The sequence below is a fragment of the Lutra lutra genome, chromosome 12 (assembly GCF_902655055.1).
Source record: "Lutra lutra chromosome 12, mLutLut1.2, whole genome shotgun sequence".
Lineage (NCBI taxonomy): Eukaryota > Metazoa > Chordata > Mammalia > Carnivora > Mustelidae > Lutra > Lutra lutra.
Window position 1 is genome coordinate 48635868 of NC_062289.1, and position 16475 is coordinate 48652342.

Consider the following 16475-nt stretch of genomic DNA (forward strand, 5'->3'; position numbering starts at 1 on the left):
GCACGGGATCACTGGTCATCTCTCTTCCACGACAGAGGGTTTGCTCATACATTTGTAATAGTTTGAAGACTTCAAGTCATTTTTAAATGTTTGTTTAGAAAATAAACCCACTTTTAAAAGACAATACACAATATACATATCCACTAATTTTCTGTAAGGATAAGGTTACCAAAAAAGTCCTGCAATGCCTGCCCTTGATTTTTGGTTAGCCGGAGTACTCCTGTTCAAGTGCAAGCAAGACCATACTGGTCCTCTACTGGGCACCCTCCATGGCTCTCATCGGGCTCACAATAAAAACAGACATCATCACAATGCATCCTCCAAGACTTCTCCTCTCTCCTTCTCTCTATTCCTCCCATGCCAGCTATCCTACAGTTCAGCAGGCACACCCCTCAGCCATGTTCCACCATTAGTGACTCTACTGCTGCTGTTCCACCTACCCTGAATGCCCTTCCCTGCTGGGACAGCTCAGAGCTGGCTCCCTCACCTCCTTCAGACCTATGCTTGAAAGTTTCCCCACTGGGGTGCCTGGGTGGCTCAGCCTGTTAAGTAACTGACTCTTGATCTCAGCTCAGGTCATGATCTCAGGACCATGAGTTCAAACCCCAAAATGGGCTCCGTGGTGGGTGTGGAGCCTACTTAAATAAAAAAAAAGTCTCCCCATCAGTAGGGCCTCCCCCACCCCCAGCCCACCTCCCCAGCTAGCCTGGGAGTCCATGAAGCAGGATCTTTGTCTGCTTTATTTATCCCATCATTACAAATGCCCAGCACAGGGCAGGTGCCAGGACCCCCAAAGGGACCACTCTGTATTCCACATAGTTAAGGAACTACTCTATCGGGCACCTTCTGCCTGGACGCATGTTTCTTTCCCCAGAAATGACAGTTCATATACAGGCAGTTGAACAAAACAGACTCTGGCTGTTCCCATTCACTCTGTGTCATCCATCCTTCTGTGAGAAAGAGGCCTGGAGAACCCCAGGCCACTGCAATGAGGCCATGCCAGCACAAATCCAGTGTTCTAAAACAGGACACTCATGCTGACTCCAACAGGGCAGATGGGACTGACCCTGGCTGGGTGCGAGAGTGATACGTTTCCCTCCATTAGGGCAAGGTAAATGAGCTCACTCTGTGGTTACAACACGCTGCTAGGCTTTCTGGAAAACAGTGTCCATCCAGATTCCAAGACACGTTTCACTTCTGAAGAGTCTTTACCCTGTACTGAAAACCATCACCAACCTCCATGACAGTTATCCCTGCTGACTGAACCAACCCCGAGCTGGGTCTAGCATCTCCAGCCGCTGGGGAGCTGCGGTGCAGGAGGTCATCCATCACGGTCCCCCTCCTCTTCCTGCCTCTGGCCTCCTGTATGACGCGTGGTGAGGCTTGCTGGCCTTGGCTCTGAGGAGCACGCAACATGCTCCAGGGAAGATGGTGTGCCAGGCCCCTCGGGGTCCCCTTTAGGCAGACAGCAGTCACTGCGTGCAGGGGCTCTGGTTTCACAGTCCCCTAGCGATTGGATAACGAGGAATAGTGTAACATGTTGTAGAGATCGAGGAATGTCACGTCTATGGCAGTCCACTAATTTACTAACCTAGTTATCCCATCAGTGCAGAACTGAAGTTAACCTAACGTGGCTCCTTAGTGAGGTCATGTTGACGGCTATCAACCTCCACTCGTTCGGAAAGCACACGAACCATCTGTTTCCCAGTCCTCCCAGCTCTGCCAGCAATCCGCCTGAGGCCTGCCTGCTCACTTGTGATGGTTAGGGCTCACCCGCTGCTACCACCTTGGTCTCTTTTTTATTTTTTTAGGCAACATCTGCCTGGCAGTTGACTTAGAACTTCTTTTATTCTCGGTGATATTTTAAAGGTCATTTGTTGTTTCTAAATTCTTTCTGTTCCCTGGGATCTAGGCCCCGAGGACTGGCACTCACTTCAAAATATAAGGCCTCTCTGTTCACTTATTCGACAATAAGTGGTATCTATTTACTGAGCGCCAGTGGTGTGCCCAGTCCAATGCCTGGTTTAGAGTCGACATTTCACAGTTCTGCCGGGTGGAGCAGCGAAAACGAGGCCAGCGGCTGACTTCCGCTCTGTCTTTATACCATCAACCCCAAGAAGTTAACCATCTCTCCCTTCCCTCTTCTGAATGTGGTTTGAAAAGCCCCAGGGCTATTGCTGGCATTTTATTTGATTGTGGCAAAATACATATAGAACAGAAAATAGATCAACCATCCGTAGGTGTACGACTGGCCGTTAATAAGTACATGCGCAAGGCTGTGCCTTCACCGCCACTGCTTCCAGAACTCTTCCATAACCCCACACAGCGACTCCATCCCCCTTCACCCAGTCCCTGGCAACTGCTGATCTGCGAGTGTCTCTCTAGATTTACCTCTTCCGGATACTCTGTATAAATGGAATCATACACTCTGTGAACTTCTGCGTCTGGCCTATTTTGGTCAGCATGATGTTTTCAGGGTTCATACCTACGTTATCAGGCGTGTTAGCAGCACTTTGATCCTTGATTATGGCTGAGTATTATTTCTTCGCAGGGACAGCCCGTATTTTGTTTATCTGCAGTCACCTGCTGATGGACACTCAGTTTGTTTCTACCTTCTGGCTGCTGTAAACGGCGCTACTATGAACACTGGCACACAACTATGATTTGAACTCATTTTTTCGATGTTTTTCCGTATACACCTGGTAGTGGGATTGTTGGGTTATAGGATAATTTTATGTTTAACTTTTTGAGGAACTGCCAAACTGTTTTCCATAGCGGCTGCACCATTTTACATTCCCACCAGCCACATACAAGGCTGCCAGTTGTTCTTTCTTTTCCTCAATTCTGACTTCACTCGGGACTTTAGGGCTCCTCAAACTATTCTTCCAAGCTTACCTACTAGTCTGGGGCCTTTAGTGAATAAATTTTTAAAAGCAGAATTCAATAGTTTTCTCAAAATCCACCAGGACGTATTGTCTTATAATATTTAGATTTTTACCTCCCACCTCTCCCTTTGATTACGAGAACGAGCTTTGCAATCTGATGCCTGGATCTGGATTCTACCCCTCGCTTTCCATTCATATGCTCCAGCTTCCTCCTTTATAAACTGGGATGTTGAGTGTTTTCGTTTACTATGGCTGCGGTAACAAATCACCACAGTCATTAGCTTAGAACAAGAGTCATTATCTTATAACTCTGGTGGTCAGAACTCTGAAATGGGTCTTGTAGGGCTAACATTGAGGGGTTAGAGCCAGATCCCCTGAGGGCTCAAAGAAAGAATCTGTTTTCCTGCCTCTTACAGCTTCCGCCACGGTCCTTGGCTCAAGGCCCCTTTCTCCATCTTCAAGGCCAACAATGGCGAGTGAGTCTTTCTCACATCCTATCACTCTGACACGGACTCTGCTGCCTCCCTCTTCTACCTTTAAGAACCCCAGTGATTACCTGGGCAAACCTAGATAACCCAGGATCAGCGACCTCAACTCCCCCTGCCATGTAACCACATGTTCACAGGCGCCAGGGATAGGACGTGGACATCTCTGACTGGCATCATTCTACTTAACACAATAACAGCAATACCTTCCTCTCAAGGTTGTTCTAAATTCTTTCCATTCCTCAAGATACATAGTTCTGAAGACTGGAAGTCACTTAGAAGATCTCTCTACTCACTCAACAAATACCCACTGAGTTAATGAAACAAAGCATATAAAGTACTTAGAGCCTGGTACCCAGTAAGCACTTAATAAATGTTACCCATCATCACAGTATGATCCACGTATTTTATAATCCCTTTTGGCCATGGGATTGTAGCCGCAAGAATCCCCTTCATAGTCTGAATGTTCTGGGACCAGTCTTCCTAAAACCCAGCCAAGCACTACTTCCTTTCACACCCATCAAGTCCAACACAACCTCCCCATCACTAACCTATGTTTGTGTTATAACAATAGTGGAACCAAAGCACGGCGGCTCCCCTCACCATGTCCCCTGACCGCGAGGAGATGAAGCACAACGTGGAACTGGTCAAGAACTCATGATATACCATCTGGTTCCAATAGCAGAGCCGAAGCTTCCATCACTGGGTCTCTAACCTGTGTCCAGCCTGCAGCCTTCAGCCCCACCTGGCTCAAGGGTCAGCAACATGACCCCGAAACACGCTGAGCTTGGTGCTCTGCACTTTACTCCCACTTTACTCCCACACGAAGCCTTCCAGCAGGTCCCCAAGACCAGCTGCACAGAATTCACTGATTTTGAAGAAGGTGATGACAGGTTTTCCTTTAAGAAGAGTCCATCCTCCATCAGAACCACACCTTTTACTGAAGGTGCTCACCTCTACCTCAGATGTTGTTGAGATTCCTCTAATGTCACAGAGAAGTGGGAGAACATGAAGCTGGCCAAGACCCCAATGTTTGTTTCTAAGCAGCTACCCTGACATTGATCATTATGTCCACTTGAGTTTGATGCAAGTGTTGTCTTTTATCATATTTGGTCCTTAGTTTTTATGATTTTTCTCCTTCCTGTTTTAAGCTGTTTTTCATACTCACAGGTTGGCAATGAATCCCAGAACAGATGCTTCCTTCCCCTGGTGTCAGCGGCACTAGTCCTTGCTGAGCCTGGAGCCCCAGTTCCCCTCCATGGTGGTGGTTCTGTCACAGAGTCAGCAGGCCTGGGGACGGAGCAGTCTCCATACTGAGTAGCAAGTGGGCCCCAGGTCCGGCCTGCAGTCTTGAGAGTCTGGTGTGTGCTAGTCGGAGATCATCATGAGGACACTTGGGAGCTGGCAAAGGCTTGAGTGGGAACCACTGTGGGACTGGGCCTCGGGACTCTGAAGGGCCCCTTCCTGGTCTCTTTCCCCAAGTACAAGAGGCAGGATACCACGCCTCAGGCCATTCCATTTGCAGTCCAGATCTTCAAGCTCTCTAATGAACACCGCTGGCCTTAACTGTAAAGCCTCAATCCGTTCCAACCCTAGCAGGCAAACCGGAGCTCAATCCTCACGGCAACAATGCGCCCTCTGGTTTTGTGCCACACAGGTGCCTCAGTACACCCAAGGTGGCAGAATCCTAGACCCCCGACCATGCACCTGCCCCTCCCCTCGGAGAGCACGACCGGGCTCCCTGCTCCCCACCACCACTGGACTAGAGCTCACCCACAGGTCCCTCTGTCGGGACAATCTCCTTCCCTTTCTCAAAAGGCTGGGTCACATCCTCCCATTCATTAGCTCTTGACCACAATTTCCTTCTGTTATCTCAGAAACCATATTATCTTCCTGGGATTCCCTCAGGTTGTTTCTTTCATCTAAGGACAATCCAGCCTTGCCAATAACGCAGACAAAGAGAGGAGAGCACCTCCAGCCCTTTTATTGTCCTCTGGCACAGGAGAAGCTGCTCTCACCTGGGCAGATACAACCAACTGTGGCCCAGCCCATAGCCTATGGGTCCCACAGCAGCTCTTAGCTTGCTTTCCTGCCCTAAATTCCAGTTCTCAGATCTTCAGATAAGCTAATAATCCTTCCTGGCTCCCTCTGAAAATTCCCCAGCAAAACTGCTAGCAACTGCATGCTTTCTGGACTGTTTATGCTGTTCCTGGGTCAAGGGTGTGCCAGGAAGGCCAGCTCTGTCCTGTAGGCCCGCCCGCAAGCCCATCGGCCCAAATATCTTCCTCACTACATCCTTTCACTACCGCAGCAGGCCAGGAGCTTAGCTGCCTCTGCACCCTTCCACAGCATCAGCACCCCCAAAGGTGGGCAAGCCTACTCATCTCGCCCACTCCTTTGGTTCTGTCTTGATTTTATTTGGGAATTAAAGGCTATCTACGTTTATTTTATGGTTAAAGAGATTATGACAAGAACACAAATGTAAATAAACAATGATTAATTATACTAAAAATGGCATGAGTGAGGTTTCAGTTCGGTAAGAGCCTCAAAAGAAAAATGAAACAGGATGGTTCAGGGAATAAGGCACAATAACCGTGAGAGAGAGACTGAGGGAGAGAAATTCAGAGTATTCTCTTTAACAGATGACAGCTGGGTAATTTTAATTAAAAACTCTGTATTTAAAATAGGAATATACATCGACTACACAAACCCTAGTTGATGAGGGAACTCAGTTCTGCTATTCTGAAACCACTGAAAAGCTGGAAAATTATGTTCCCTATTTCAGTCGGTTTAAAAAAATAGGTATTAACTTCCAAGAAAACAAATCTTTAAACTCTATAATCATTGGTGGTATCTTTTGGGTTGTACAGTGCTATTTTATACCAAATTACAGACAGGTACGCTGGGCCTTGGTCCATGCGTCTAACTCAAGACTTTTTAGCAACTTTCATTTGATATGGCTCAGAGATTATTAGTGGGGGCTATGTGGTTTTCTGTAAATCCAGAGGCACTGAAACAAAATGGTCCTTGTGGCAGGACCTCTGCTCTAGGGTGGTGTCTCTAACTTTCCCATTCACAGGGAATACTCGGCAGGTCACAGGTCAATGGGGAGGAGCCTAAAGGTCATAGGTTAATGGGGGAGGAGCCTAAAGGGTACAGAGCGTCAGGGACCCTGAGATCTTGTAGCTCTGTTTCCATGCTGCCGTCAGGCTGCTGTGAGTAGACTTATCGCGACAAGAATCCGACCTATTTGTTGCCAGGAGTTTTAATATCAGGGTTATACAAATTTCCATCACAGTCACTTTCATTTAATAGCACTTTCCAAAAGAGCAATGGAAGAACTGGAGAGACACGTGCTCCAGATCTCAGTAGCCCAGGAATCCGAATCGGCACCCAAAAAGAACCTGCTGGCAAATTTGTCATTCTGCTCTCCTATAGAGCCCTCAGAGCCAGCACCAAAACCAAGTTCAGGCACAGACCTGGTGGGATATTTACTGACCAGAGCATACAGCCCTAGTGAAAAAAAAAAAGCCCAACAAAGCAGAAAAAGAAAAAAACCAAAAAACAAAAAGTAACTTTTTCTGTTAGGTTTTCTAATAAAAATGTATTTGAGTGCAATTAGATAGATAGTCCATTAGAGAATCTCACTGAGCCTTTGGTCACTATCAGGGAGCATTATTTTCTGTGGTCTTCTCTAGATGTTTCTAGTGGGAGTGGGGTGGAAAACAGTCTGTTTGGGATGGTTCTATGAGGTCCTGTTTGTGTGAACAGCATGGGATTCTCTGGTCAGGCCAACAGTCCCCCGACCCATCGTCGCTGGAACACCTCCTACTACAGGGAGGCTGACAGGGTAGCTCTCACTAGCGTGGTACCTGCCATTCCTGGTATCGTGCTGCCGCATGTTCTTGATAAAATGAATCTTCTTAAAGTTCTTTGGTCTGGGCGAACCTGAGAGAGTTCGACATCTGAAAAATAAAGTCATTTCAAAAACACGATCAGTTGCCTGCAGGACAGCTGAGACATCTCCACACAAAGACAGGAAGGAAGACCAGACAAATGGTTTGAATCACCCCGAGGATAATGAGGACAATACGGCTAGAAGCGAGGAAGCTTTAAAAAAATAAAAAATAAAATAAATTTAAAAAAAAAACATCGAAAGACAACTTCCTTGATAATCCTGATAATCATTTATATGGGTCTCTGGAAAGCCAGCTAATGAAAACTATTGTCCTCAGTTACAATAACATAACCTACATGGATTCCAAAGCCATTATTCTTTCTTGTCATCTTAAAAAGAATCCTCCTGTATCAACACTGGTAACGGGAACAGAAAACTGTAAATTTAAAGAATTTACAGGGGGAAGAAAAACACTGGAAAATTTAGTTTAAGAGCAATGCCAAATCATTTTTCTTCCATAGCAGGACTCTGGCCTGAACCACCTGGACAGCTGTTGCAACTTAACTTGCTTAAATGACTGGAAGTCATGGCTTTACTTTGAAAGGGCGGCTGTTTTCTTTCTTTTTTTCCTCAAGATTCATTTTTAAATGAATATTTGTTGAACAAAATGACCTGGATTCAAAGTTACTTTTTTCCTGGAATATATGACACTGCTTGCACTACAGGACTAACAGAACACACCACAGGCTACAAAGATCTTGTGTATTTTTCAAAGTTACCTGGCAAACTCTAAAGTTATACAACTGTAACAAGAAAAAGGGCAAGAAAAAAAAATCAACAAATAAGTCTAAAGTTTGATCCTGTCTTCAGAAAGGGAGCTGCGACGTCTCTGGGTTTCTGCTACCCATTTTTTTTTTGTCTACTTAAACCTGTCTGACCATTGGCCCCAAGGGCTGGCTCCTGCCATGGGGCATGGGTACCTGGGACCTTAGGCTTCAAAGAGTGAGTTTTGGAGCAGTAGTGCCTGGCTTCCCAAAGCTACGCTGAGCTCTGGGCTGGGGCCACCACCGATGGCTGGTCAGGTCTGAACTCTGAGGCTTCAGGTAAGACTGACAAGATGACCCAACAAGGAGGTACAGCTGAGGGCTGGTGGGCCGTGGGGGCATGCTGGGGTACAGGTGTGGACAACAGGGAGGGTCACAGACCTGCACAGCAACTCCAAGGGAAACTGGGTGCTGTCCCTGGCCTAGACGTCAGGTGTATGTTTCCCCAAGCCCCCTCATTCACCCTCTAGTAAAGACCCAGTCTTCCTAGAAACCATTCCCTGAGAGCGCAGAGAATGATTTTTTTCCCCCACTTAACTTGGAAAAAACAACAACATATTGAAGTGAATGAGTGCAGGCTAAAGCAAAGACATGGTATCAGATACTTGGTAGCTTTCATCGGGGGAAAATGGAGGTTTCCTAGTCCTTGGGTCTAGAGAAGGGAAAGCCCCCATTTAAGTCATGTCCACCACATCAGGGCAGGGTCCATGGTCCATGCACACCATCCATGTGGGCCTGTAAGATACTTCAGCAGAAACCATGGTCCTCGCTGCCTCCAGCCCCAAACTCACCAACTCTGACACCCTATCACTAGTAATATATTTCAGATCCCTCCTGGCCTTGTTGTGAGGAATAAACGCAATGTTATATACAAGAGATTCACAAACTGTCAAGTGACACATTCAAATACATCTGTACAAACAAGTAAATATTTGTATACAAATCTCAGTGTTGTGATTATTAACATACCATTAACTAGAAAGCATGCATATTTTGTTACTATTTGCTTCCTTTATTCTTAAAATTGTAGCTATCACCACTGGTCCTGAATTCTTGGTTTTAGATTTTTTCAAAGACCTTTATTTAGTTGATGTTTCCTGTGGCCTCCACACGGGGTTTGAACAGATGGCACCCATCAATCCCCCTTCCCACTCCAAGTTTCCAAACTCAGAGTTAGTCTTAACAGACGGTGCCTCAGTCTGCCTTCTTGGGGCAACTCCCTGGAAGCAGACCCAGGACCCAGAACTGCCTCAGTTCTACCTCCAAAATAACCATTTGAGTCTGCGGGCCCCAAATGTCTCTCTCATACACACTACACACTGCAGAAGGTTCTAGAGACATGTAGCCACTGGAGAGAAGACAATCTCTGAAAGCATAAGGCTATACTTCCACTGGTTTCTGGAGAGGGCCAAGTGTCCAGCAATGTCTCACACCCTTACCCTGCTTCCTCCCAAACAGCAGAGCTTCCTGAGCCAGCCAGACTGAAGACAGTGGGCCAAGGGCCGGACTGTGAGGGTAAAGGATAGGTATTCCTGCCCCCAGCAGCCAGAAGCTGGTACCCTTCAGGTTTAAGCACAAAATTCCTCTGCCTCCTGCTACAACTGGAAGTTGGCAAAAGGGCCACAGGTGGGTGTTGGCACTCACAGGGGAAGGAGGAGGCACCAGTAATCACTAAATGGTGCAGTAGCCAGTACCCATCAACCCAGATAGGCTGGAAAACAGGGGCAGGTGGAGATGGCTGGCACATCTGCCACCATCAAACTAAGGTTTTTCGGGACACCTCGTAGCAATGTCCTGGGCCTTAATAAGGGTACCAGGTCACCACCAGGCAGGTGCAAAGTCCAAAGCCTCTCATTAGGAACACTTAACTCTTAGAGTTCTAGGCAGGTGCAGGACACTAACTTACTAGCAAACTGTGATATGCAAGAGAAAAGTGAGACTTTCAAAAAGAACGCATCAGCCCCCAATTATAAGGGCATATGCTACTAGTCTAGGCCTTCATTCAGCAAGTTTTGTGTTGTCTTGCATTTTTTTTAAAGCATTCAACTAAACCACCAGGGAATCTAAGAAATGTTTTAAAAGAGAACTGTGGCATTAGCAACAATTGCCAAGGAAACTGGAAGACTGAGCCCTCAGTTTGCGGCAGGTTAAGCAAAGAACGAATTAATTTCAGTATCCATTTAAAAACATACATCTTAAATGATGCAAAATTAAATTAGGATAGAATTAAATTAAAAACTAATTTAATGAAAGATTAGCTCTTTCTTGTTAGCCCTGATTACAGCGTACACTTAATTATGCAAAAGGTTTTTAATAGATGCCTTGCAGCCATTTGTTCAATGTGCTGAGTTTAAAAGCAAGTTGGGCTAATAGCCTTCCGCCCCCACGGTTCCCAAAACACTTCAGTATTCTTACTGGTACATTCATTTCACAAAACTGCGAGCTAGAAAGGACCTCAGAGAACAATGTGCCCTCCCATTTTACAGATGGGAAAATTGAGGACCCAAAGAAGCTAAATAAAACGTCCAAGGCCATGTAACCAGTTAGTAGAAGAATCAAACCAAGAATTCAGGACCCCAGACTCCCAAATGAATATCCCTTCTGCTATACCATGCTAATTTTATTTCTGAGAAATAAGTACATTTCTAAGTTAGTTGTTATTTTTATTCCTATTGTAATTCCACACAGCATTACATTAGTTTCAGGTGTACAATATAGTCATTCAACAATTCTGTACAGCACCCAGTGCTCATCCTTTCTAAGTAAATATTAGAACTTCGAAAAAAAAAAAAAAGTCTATTACAGAAAATAAAGCCTTCTCAAACTGCCCAGGTTCCCCTGGTTTCAGATTTGTTTTTTAAATTTTGTATTTACACAAGATTTGTTGGAAACTAAGTATTCTGTAAGTAAGAGCTGGATAAGTTATAGCTAAGGCAGATGAGCCCTTTTTACTGTGGTCATTTGTAGTATCCGACGACTAAAGGGTAGAGGACAGAGGATCAGCCTGGGTGGACTCTGGAAGGAAGGTACAGAGGTGAACACGCGGCACGTGACCACGCACAAAGCACGGTACTCCTCCTCACCCTTCTCCCCACCTCCCTTTAACCACCTGAATCCCTGAGGACAGAGTAACTTATTTTTACCTGGTTTTCGCTGACTCACAGCTACCACACTGTTTTAACTGAGGCTTCTCACAGCCTCTGGACACACCAGGCGCTTTTTAGTCCTATTCACTGATTTCCCCATTTGTGGCAAGAGTGACCTTAACCTGCTCCAATACCAAAGCCGCTCAGAGCCACCTGAGAATATTTTTCCTCCACTTTCGAGGATTACTCTGGACCAGAGCCAGCTCCCTAAGTGGACTTTTTGTGCAACTTTTTACAGGACTACCTAAGGAAACAGCCTTCTCCCAACATTTAATAGTAAGGGATAGAAGAACACTCACACCCAAGCCACATTAATCACACAGCCACACGCCATTCACCCTAAAATGGTCCCAGAGATTACGTACGTTTTCAGAAAGACGTCGGAAGTGGAAATCGGACTGGCTGGCCCTGACTTTTGTCTTTGCGACATCAGCAGCTAGACTCCACTATCACCCAATACTTTCGATCAGATCCGCCACCGATGTTCCAGCTTCTAGCCAGGTAGTCTGTGGACAGGACTAACGTGGGAGCAAAGCCCCAGGTTGGGAAGGAGCGGGCTCTAGGGTGAGAAGCCTCGGTCCACAGCGGCGCTCTCAAGCTCAAAAAAGGAGCCCACACTCCCGAGCCCTGGCCAGGAACCAAAGCAAAAGGTGTGCAGACGTGGATACCGGAAGCTGGTCTAGCCAATGGGAGCATACGTTCTTCCATGGGCCTCCCTCGGCGCAATCCAAGCGCATGCCCTGTGAAGCATCCGTGTCCCATCCTGGCTCAGTTCCTTCTGCCGGAGGAGCACCCTGCCACCAACCGCGCTGAGCCGCCATGACGACTGAAGGAGCTATGCTGTGTGAATACAGTCTCCTCCACTCAAGAAGGGCCAGGGGAGACCAAGGCACAGATGGGGGTGGGCGGGGAGGTGCAGGATGAGAGCAAGGAAAGCTGCCGGAGGCACAGCACAGTTCAGCAACTGCTGTCACCCAAACACCTTGCAAGCACCTTTCCAATCCCAATGGAGAAATCACTTTCAGCCCAAGAAAGCCCTCACGGCTATCCCCACTGAGTTTCCCCAGCAACTGGTGATGGAGTCATGTGGTGGGCACCTGCTAATGAAATCCAGGATCGTGATCACTGTGTCACTGCACCTAATAAAGCTGGGACAATGATGGGCTCGTCTTCATCAAGCAGCAGCTTTCCCATTGCAAAGGAAACAGCACCCCAATCCACCACACAAACTGGGCTTTCCCAATACATAATTGAGATTTAATACTGCTCTAGTGGTCCTCAGACTTGGTGTTTCCAAACTATGAGTCTGGGGATCAGGCCACCATTTAAAAAGATTAATTCTGCTGATCAAGGCTTAAAAAAAAAAAAAAAAAATCAAACTTTGGCTGTCATATTGTACTGCAGGCCATTTACATACACATAAATGCAACAGTAAAAACTTACCTCCGCAGAGGGGCATTCTCCTCAATATCTTCCAGGGTCTCCAAGGATGATCTCTGGGAGATGAGGCGACGTCTGCAGGAAAGAGGGAAGAAAATCTACACGTTAAAACCGGATTGTAAAATGGATCAGCATTTCTGTAATCTAAAACTGTTCTAAAAACTAAAGTTCATTTAAAAACGAAAAAAATACTAGAAAAAGCTGTCTTTAAGAGGCTGTCATGTTCCCAGCCTGCACTCTGAATGCCAGGCCCATCTCACCCTGCTGAATTTTGAGCATTCCCCCTGGTTAATAGGGCCACTTGATGTTGATCAGGGAAGTGATGTTTTTATGCTGCAGTTTTATCAAAAAAGACAAGGTCCCTCTTATTTAACTTGGAAACTGTGCAGTTTTTATAAAACATTAGATAATACTGTTAAGTATTCAAGTACCCCATGGTCTGAACCAAGTTAACTGATAAATATTACATTTTAAAACCATATTAAATAAAATCTCAAAATCATTAGGATGCAATAAAAAAGTTATGGTCTCTGGATGGCCATGATTTCAAAAGCAACTAGCAACATGGAAGACATTACTCCTTTGGGAAAGTTTCTCGGGGACCGTAAGATTAGACACCTGGGCATGATTAGGTAAAACATGGACTCTTTGGGGCTGCTAAAGAATTGCAAACCACCAGCCAAAACCTCTTTAATCTAATTCCTTTTGCCAGATGAAAGAACAAAAAGATTCTAGTTAACTGAGAATATCTTAAAGGGATCAGGGTGGTGTGCAGAGGCTAGTAACTTTACAATCAGTCCATTTGAACAAACACCATTATTTCACAGTAAATGGTTTGGCTGAGGATGTAGATGGAAAAAAATCTGATTGGGCTTTTATCTTGAAAAAAGGGGACTATAATGAGAAGGATAAGCCTATTTTATATTACATTTGATAAAATTAGGTTAAAAACATGCATTTATAACCATGTTCTAATCTGTCCTAAAGAACAACAACAAAATGAAATGTGTATCCCTTCTTCCGTGTGTACTTTTTCTGACCATTACCCTGGAATCTTTTATGTCTTACTCTTAATAAGACAATCAGAAAGGTCACTTTTGCAAACAATTCAAGGGCTTCATCAATTTTCTAAGTGCCTTTCCTAATCTTTTATATCAATTCTTTTCCAAAGAGTCATCATACCCCTTCTACTTTGTTCTTCAGTGGTAAACTGGTATTCTCTCAGACCTTCATTTACCAATGCGGGAATACCAAGAGTTCTAGAACATTATCTTCAGTGTCTTCATGACACACTGGACCTTTTGCAAGATCCGCAGTGTCACTCTGCACTTAACTTCCACTGAATTTCTATTTCCATAATATTCCCAGATTTCTAATAGTCAGCCAGACCTGAGGCAATGGCTGTAGGGAGACACTGGTCTTACCTGAGAGGGGTGCATGGGGGCCCAAGTGGGTGGGAACTGATTTTATATGTGGCCAATTCATTAGTAAGTAGGACTGTCCTGAGCAGCCCTGTAACTCCAGGGACTCGGCTACACCAGGATCCCTGTGACAGCCCCTTGCAGCTGTGGCTTTGAACTGACCAGGCCAGCAGCTGAAGCACAGCCCTTCCATGTATGGAGTCCCAGGCTGGGACAGGACAAATGCCCAGTCAGTCTCACTGCCATCCATCACAGCTCTTGGGACCAGAGCCCCCACAGTCCCCATCCAGAGGCAAGTGCAATTCCACAAGCACTAGGCATGCAGAGTCAAACAAATTCAGTCCTGGGGTTCAGAGGCTTTAGAGTCCTAGAAAACTCCTTAATCTTTGAGCCTCAATTTCCTCATCTATGAAACAGGAAAAGGAAAATAACTAAGAAACAGAGAGACAGATTCCCTGGCACAGGGCAAAAAATGACCTATAGCTACTGGATTTTTGACAACACTCCCGGCACTGAGGCTGCACCCTGACCTGACACCACACCCCCACCCACGCATCCTGGCTGGAAGGACTGGGATCAGCTTGGCTGCCCTAGCACGGGCCCCTCCCCCAACCCCAGCCAGCGGTAAAGTCACCCCAAAATGCCTTGTGCCTGAGCCCACCTGAGGCACATGCCCTTTTGACACCTACACCCCCTAAGAAGAACTGAGTGCCACCTTTGCTGATGCCCTGGTCTCAGGCCTCCTCAGCATCTGATGCTGCCTCCTAGCCCCTCTAAGAACAGTGTGGTTGGCACTCCAGCTGCAAATGCCAGGTGAATCCCATGGTGAACATACAAGGCCCTGGCATGTAGCCTGGGACCCCACAGGCTCTCATCCAACATTCAGGCCAGGGTGTTCACCCTGGACAAAGAGGTCCACTCACAAAAGCACATAATCTAACAATTTCCCTATCAAAAAGCTGTATCCAGATCTTCCTACACCAGGAAAAAAAGGTGCTTATTTGGAAAAGAACCAAATTTGAGGGGCGCCTGGCTGGCTCAGTCAGTAGAGCACTCAACTCTTGATCTCGGGGTTGTGAGTTCAAGCCCCATGCTGGGTATAGAATTACTTAACAATAAAATCTTATGGGGCAGTTGGGTGGCTCAGTGGGTTGTGTGTCTAACCCTTGATTTTGGCTCAGGTCATAAACTAGGGGTTATGGGATTAAGCCTTACATCTGGCTGAGTGTTCAGCTCAGAGTCTGCTTCTGCCTCTCCCTCTACTCATCTCCCTACTCATCTGTGTTCTTTATTATGCTATTAACTAACTAATTAATTAAATCTTAAAAAAAGAAAAAAGTAGTCTGTATGCCCAAGGTGGGGCTTGAACTCACAACCTGGAGGATCAAGAGTCACATGCTCTACTGACTGAGCCAGCCAGGTGCCCCCGATTTGTTTTCTAAAAGCCAGTACACCTGGGACACTTGGGTGGCTCAGTCCATTGAATGTCTGCCTTCAGCTCCAATCATGATCCCAGGGTCCTGGGATCGAGTCCCAAGCAGGAGCCTGCTTCTCCTTCTGCCTGCTGCTCTGCCTGCTTGTGCTATCTCCTTCTGTCTCTCTCACTCTCTCCATCACATAAATAAATAAAAATCTCTTAAAAAAAAAAAAAAAGGCCAGTACATCTAATGGTCTCTTCATGAGTAGAACAAGTATAGATACACATACACACACACACACACAAGAATTTAAGGTCTGGGGGCGCCTGGGTGGCTCAGTGGGTTAAAGCCTCTGCCTTCGGCTCAGGTCATGATCCCAGGGTCTGGGATCGAGCCCCGCATTGGGCTCTCTGCTCAGCGGGGAGCCCGCTTCCTCCTCTCTCTCTCTCTCTCTCTGCCTACTTGTGATCTCTGTCAAATAAATAAGATCTTAAAAAAAAAAAAAGAATTTAAGGTCTGGTACCCTTAAAGGGAAGAAAACTCAAAAAAACCCAAACCCCAAATACCCACTGGTTCCTTTAAATTCGGTGACTGTGCTTCTCTTCTTCATGAATGGAACCCAAGCAATATCCATTTGACCTTCGAACACCATGGAACTGGCTATGCAGGTACATTTATATGTGAACATTTTTGATAAATACAGAACAGGACTACAAGTGTATTTTCCCTTCCTTATGGTTTTAACATTTTCTTCAGATTCCTTTATTGTAAGAATATAGTATATAATACCTATAATGTACAAAGTATGTGTTCATCAACTATTTGTCATTGGTAAGGCTTCCTTCTGGTCAAAAGTAGGCTACTAATAGTTGTGGGGGAGTAAAAAAAAAAAATTACACGCAGATTTTCCACTGCACACAGGGGTGGGGGGCAGTGTTCCTAACCCCCGCGTTGTCTA

The 16475-nt window shown here is 45.9% G+C and overlaps 1 protein-coding gene across 2 annotated transcripts in view; it reads right to left on the bottom strand.

The window, feature by feature from the left end:
* Window positions 1-16475, bottom strand: part of CABLES1 (Cdk5 and Abl enzyme substrate 1) — a 112429-nt gene that overhangs the window by 51741 nt on the left and 44213 nt on the right. For both annotated transcript variants that reach the window (XM_047696647.1, XM_047696646.1), the window contains exons 2-3: window positions 12682-12753; window positions 7243-7335 (exon numbers count right to left, since the gene is read on the bottom strand). In XM_047696647.1, coding sequence (XP_047552603.1) covers window positions 7243-7335; window positions 12682-12753 — 165 coding nt within the window. The remainder of the gene's footprint in view (window positions 1-7242; window positions 7336-12681; window positions 12754-16475) is intronic.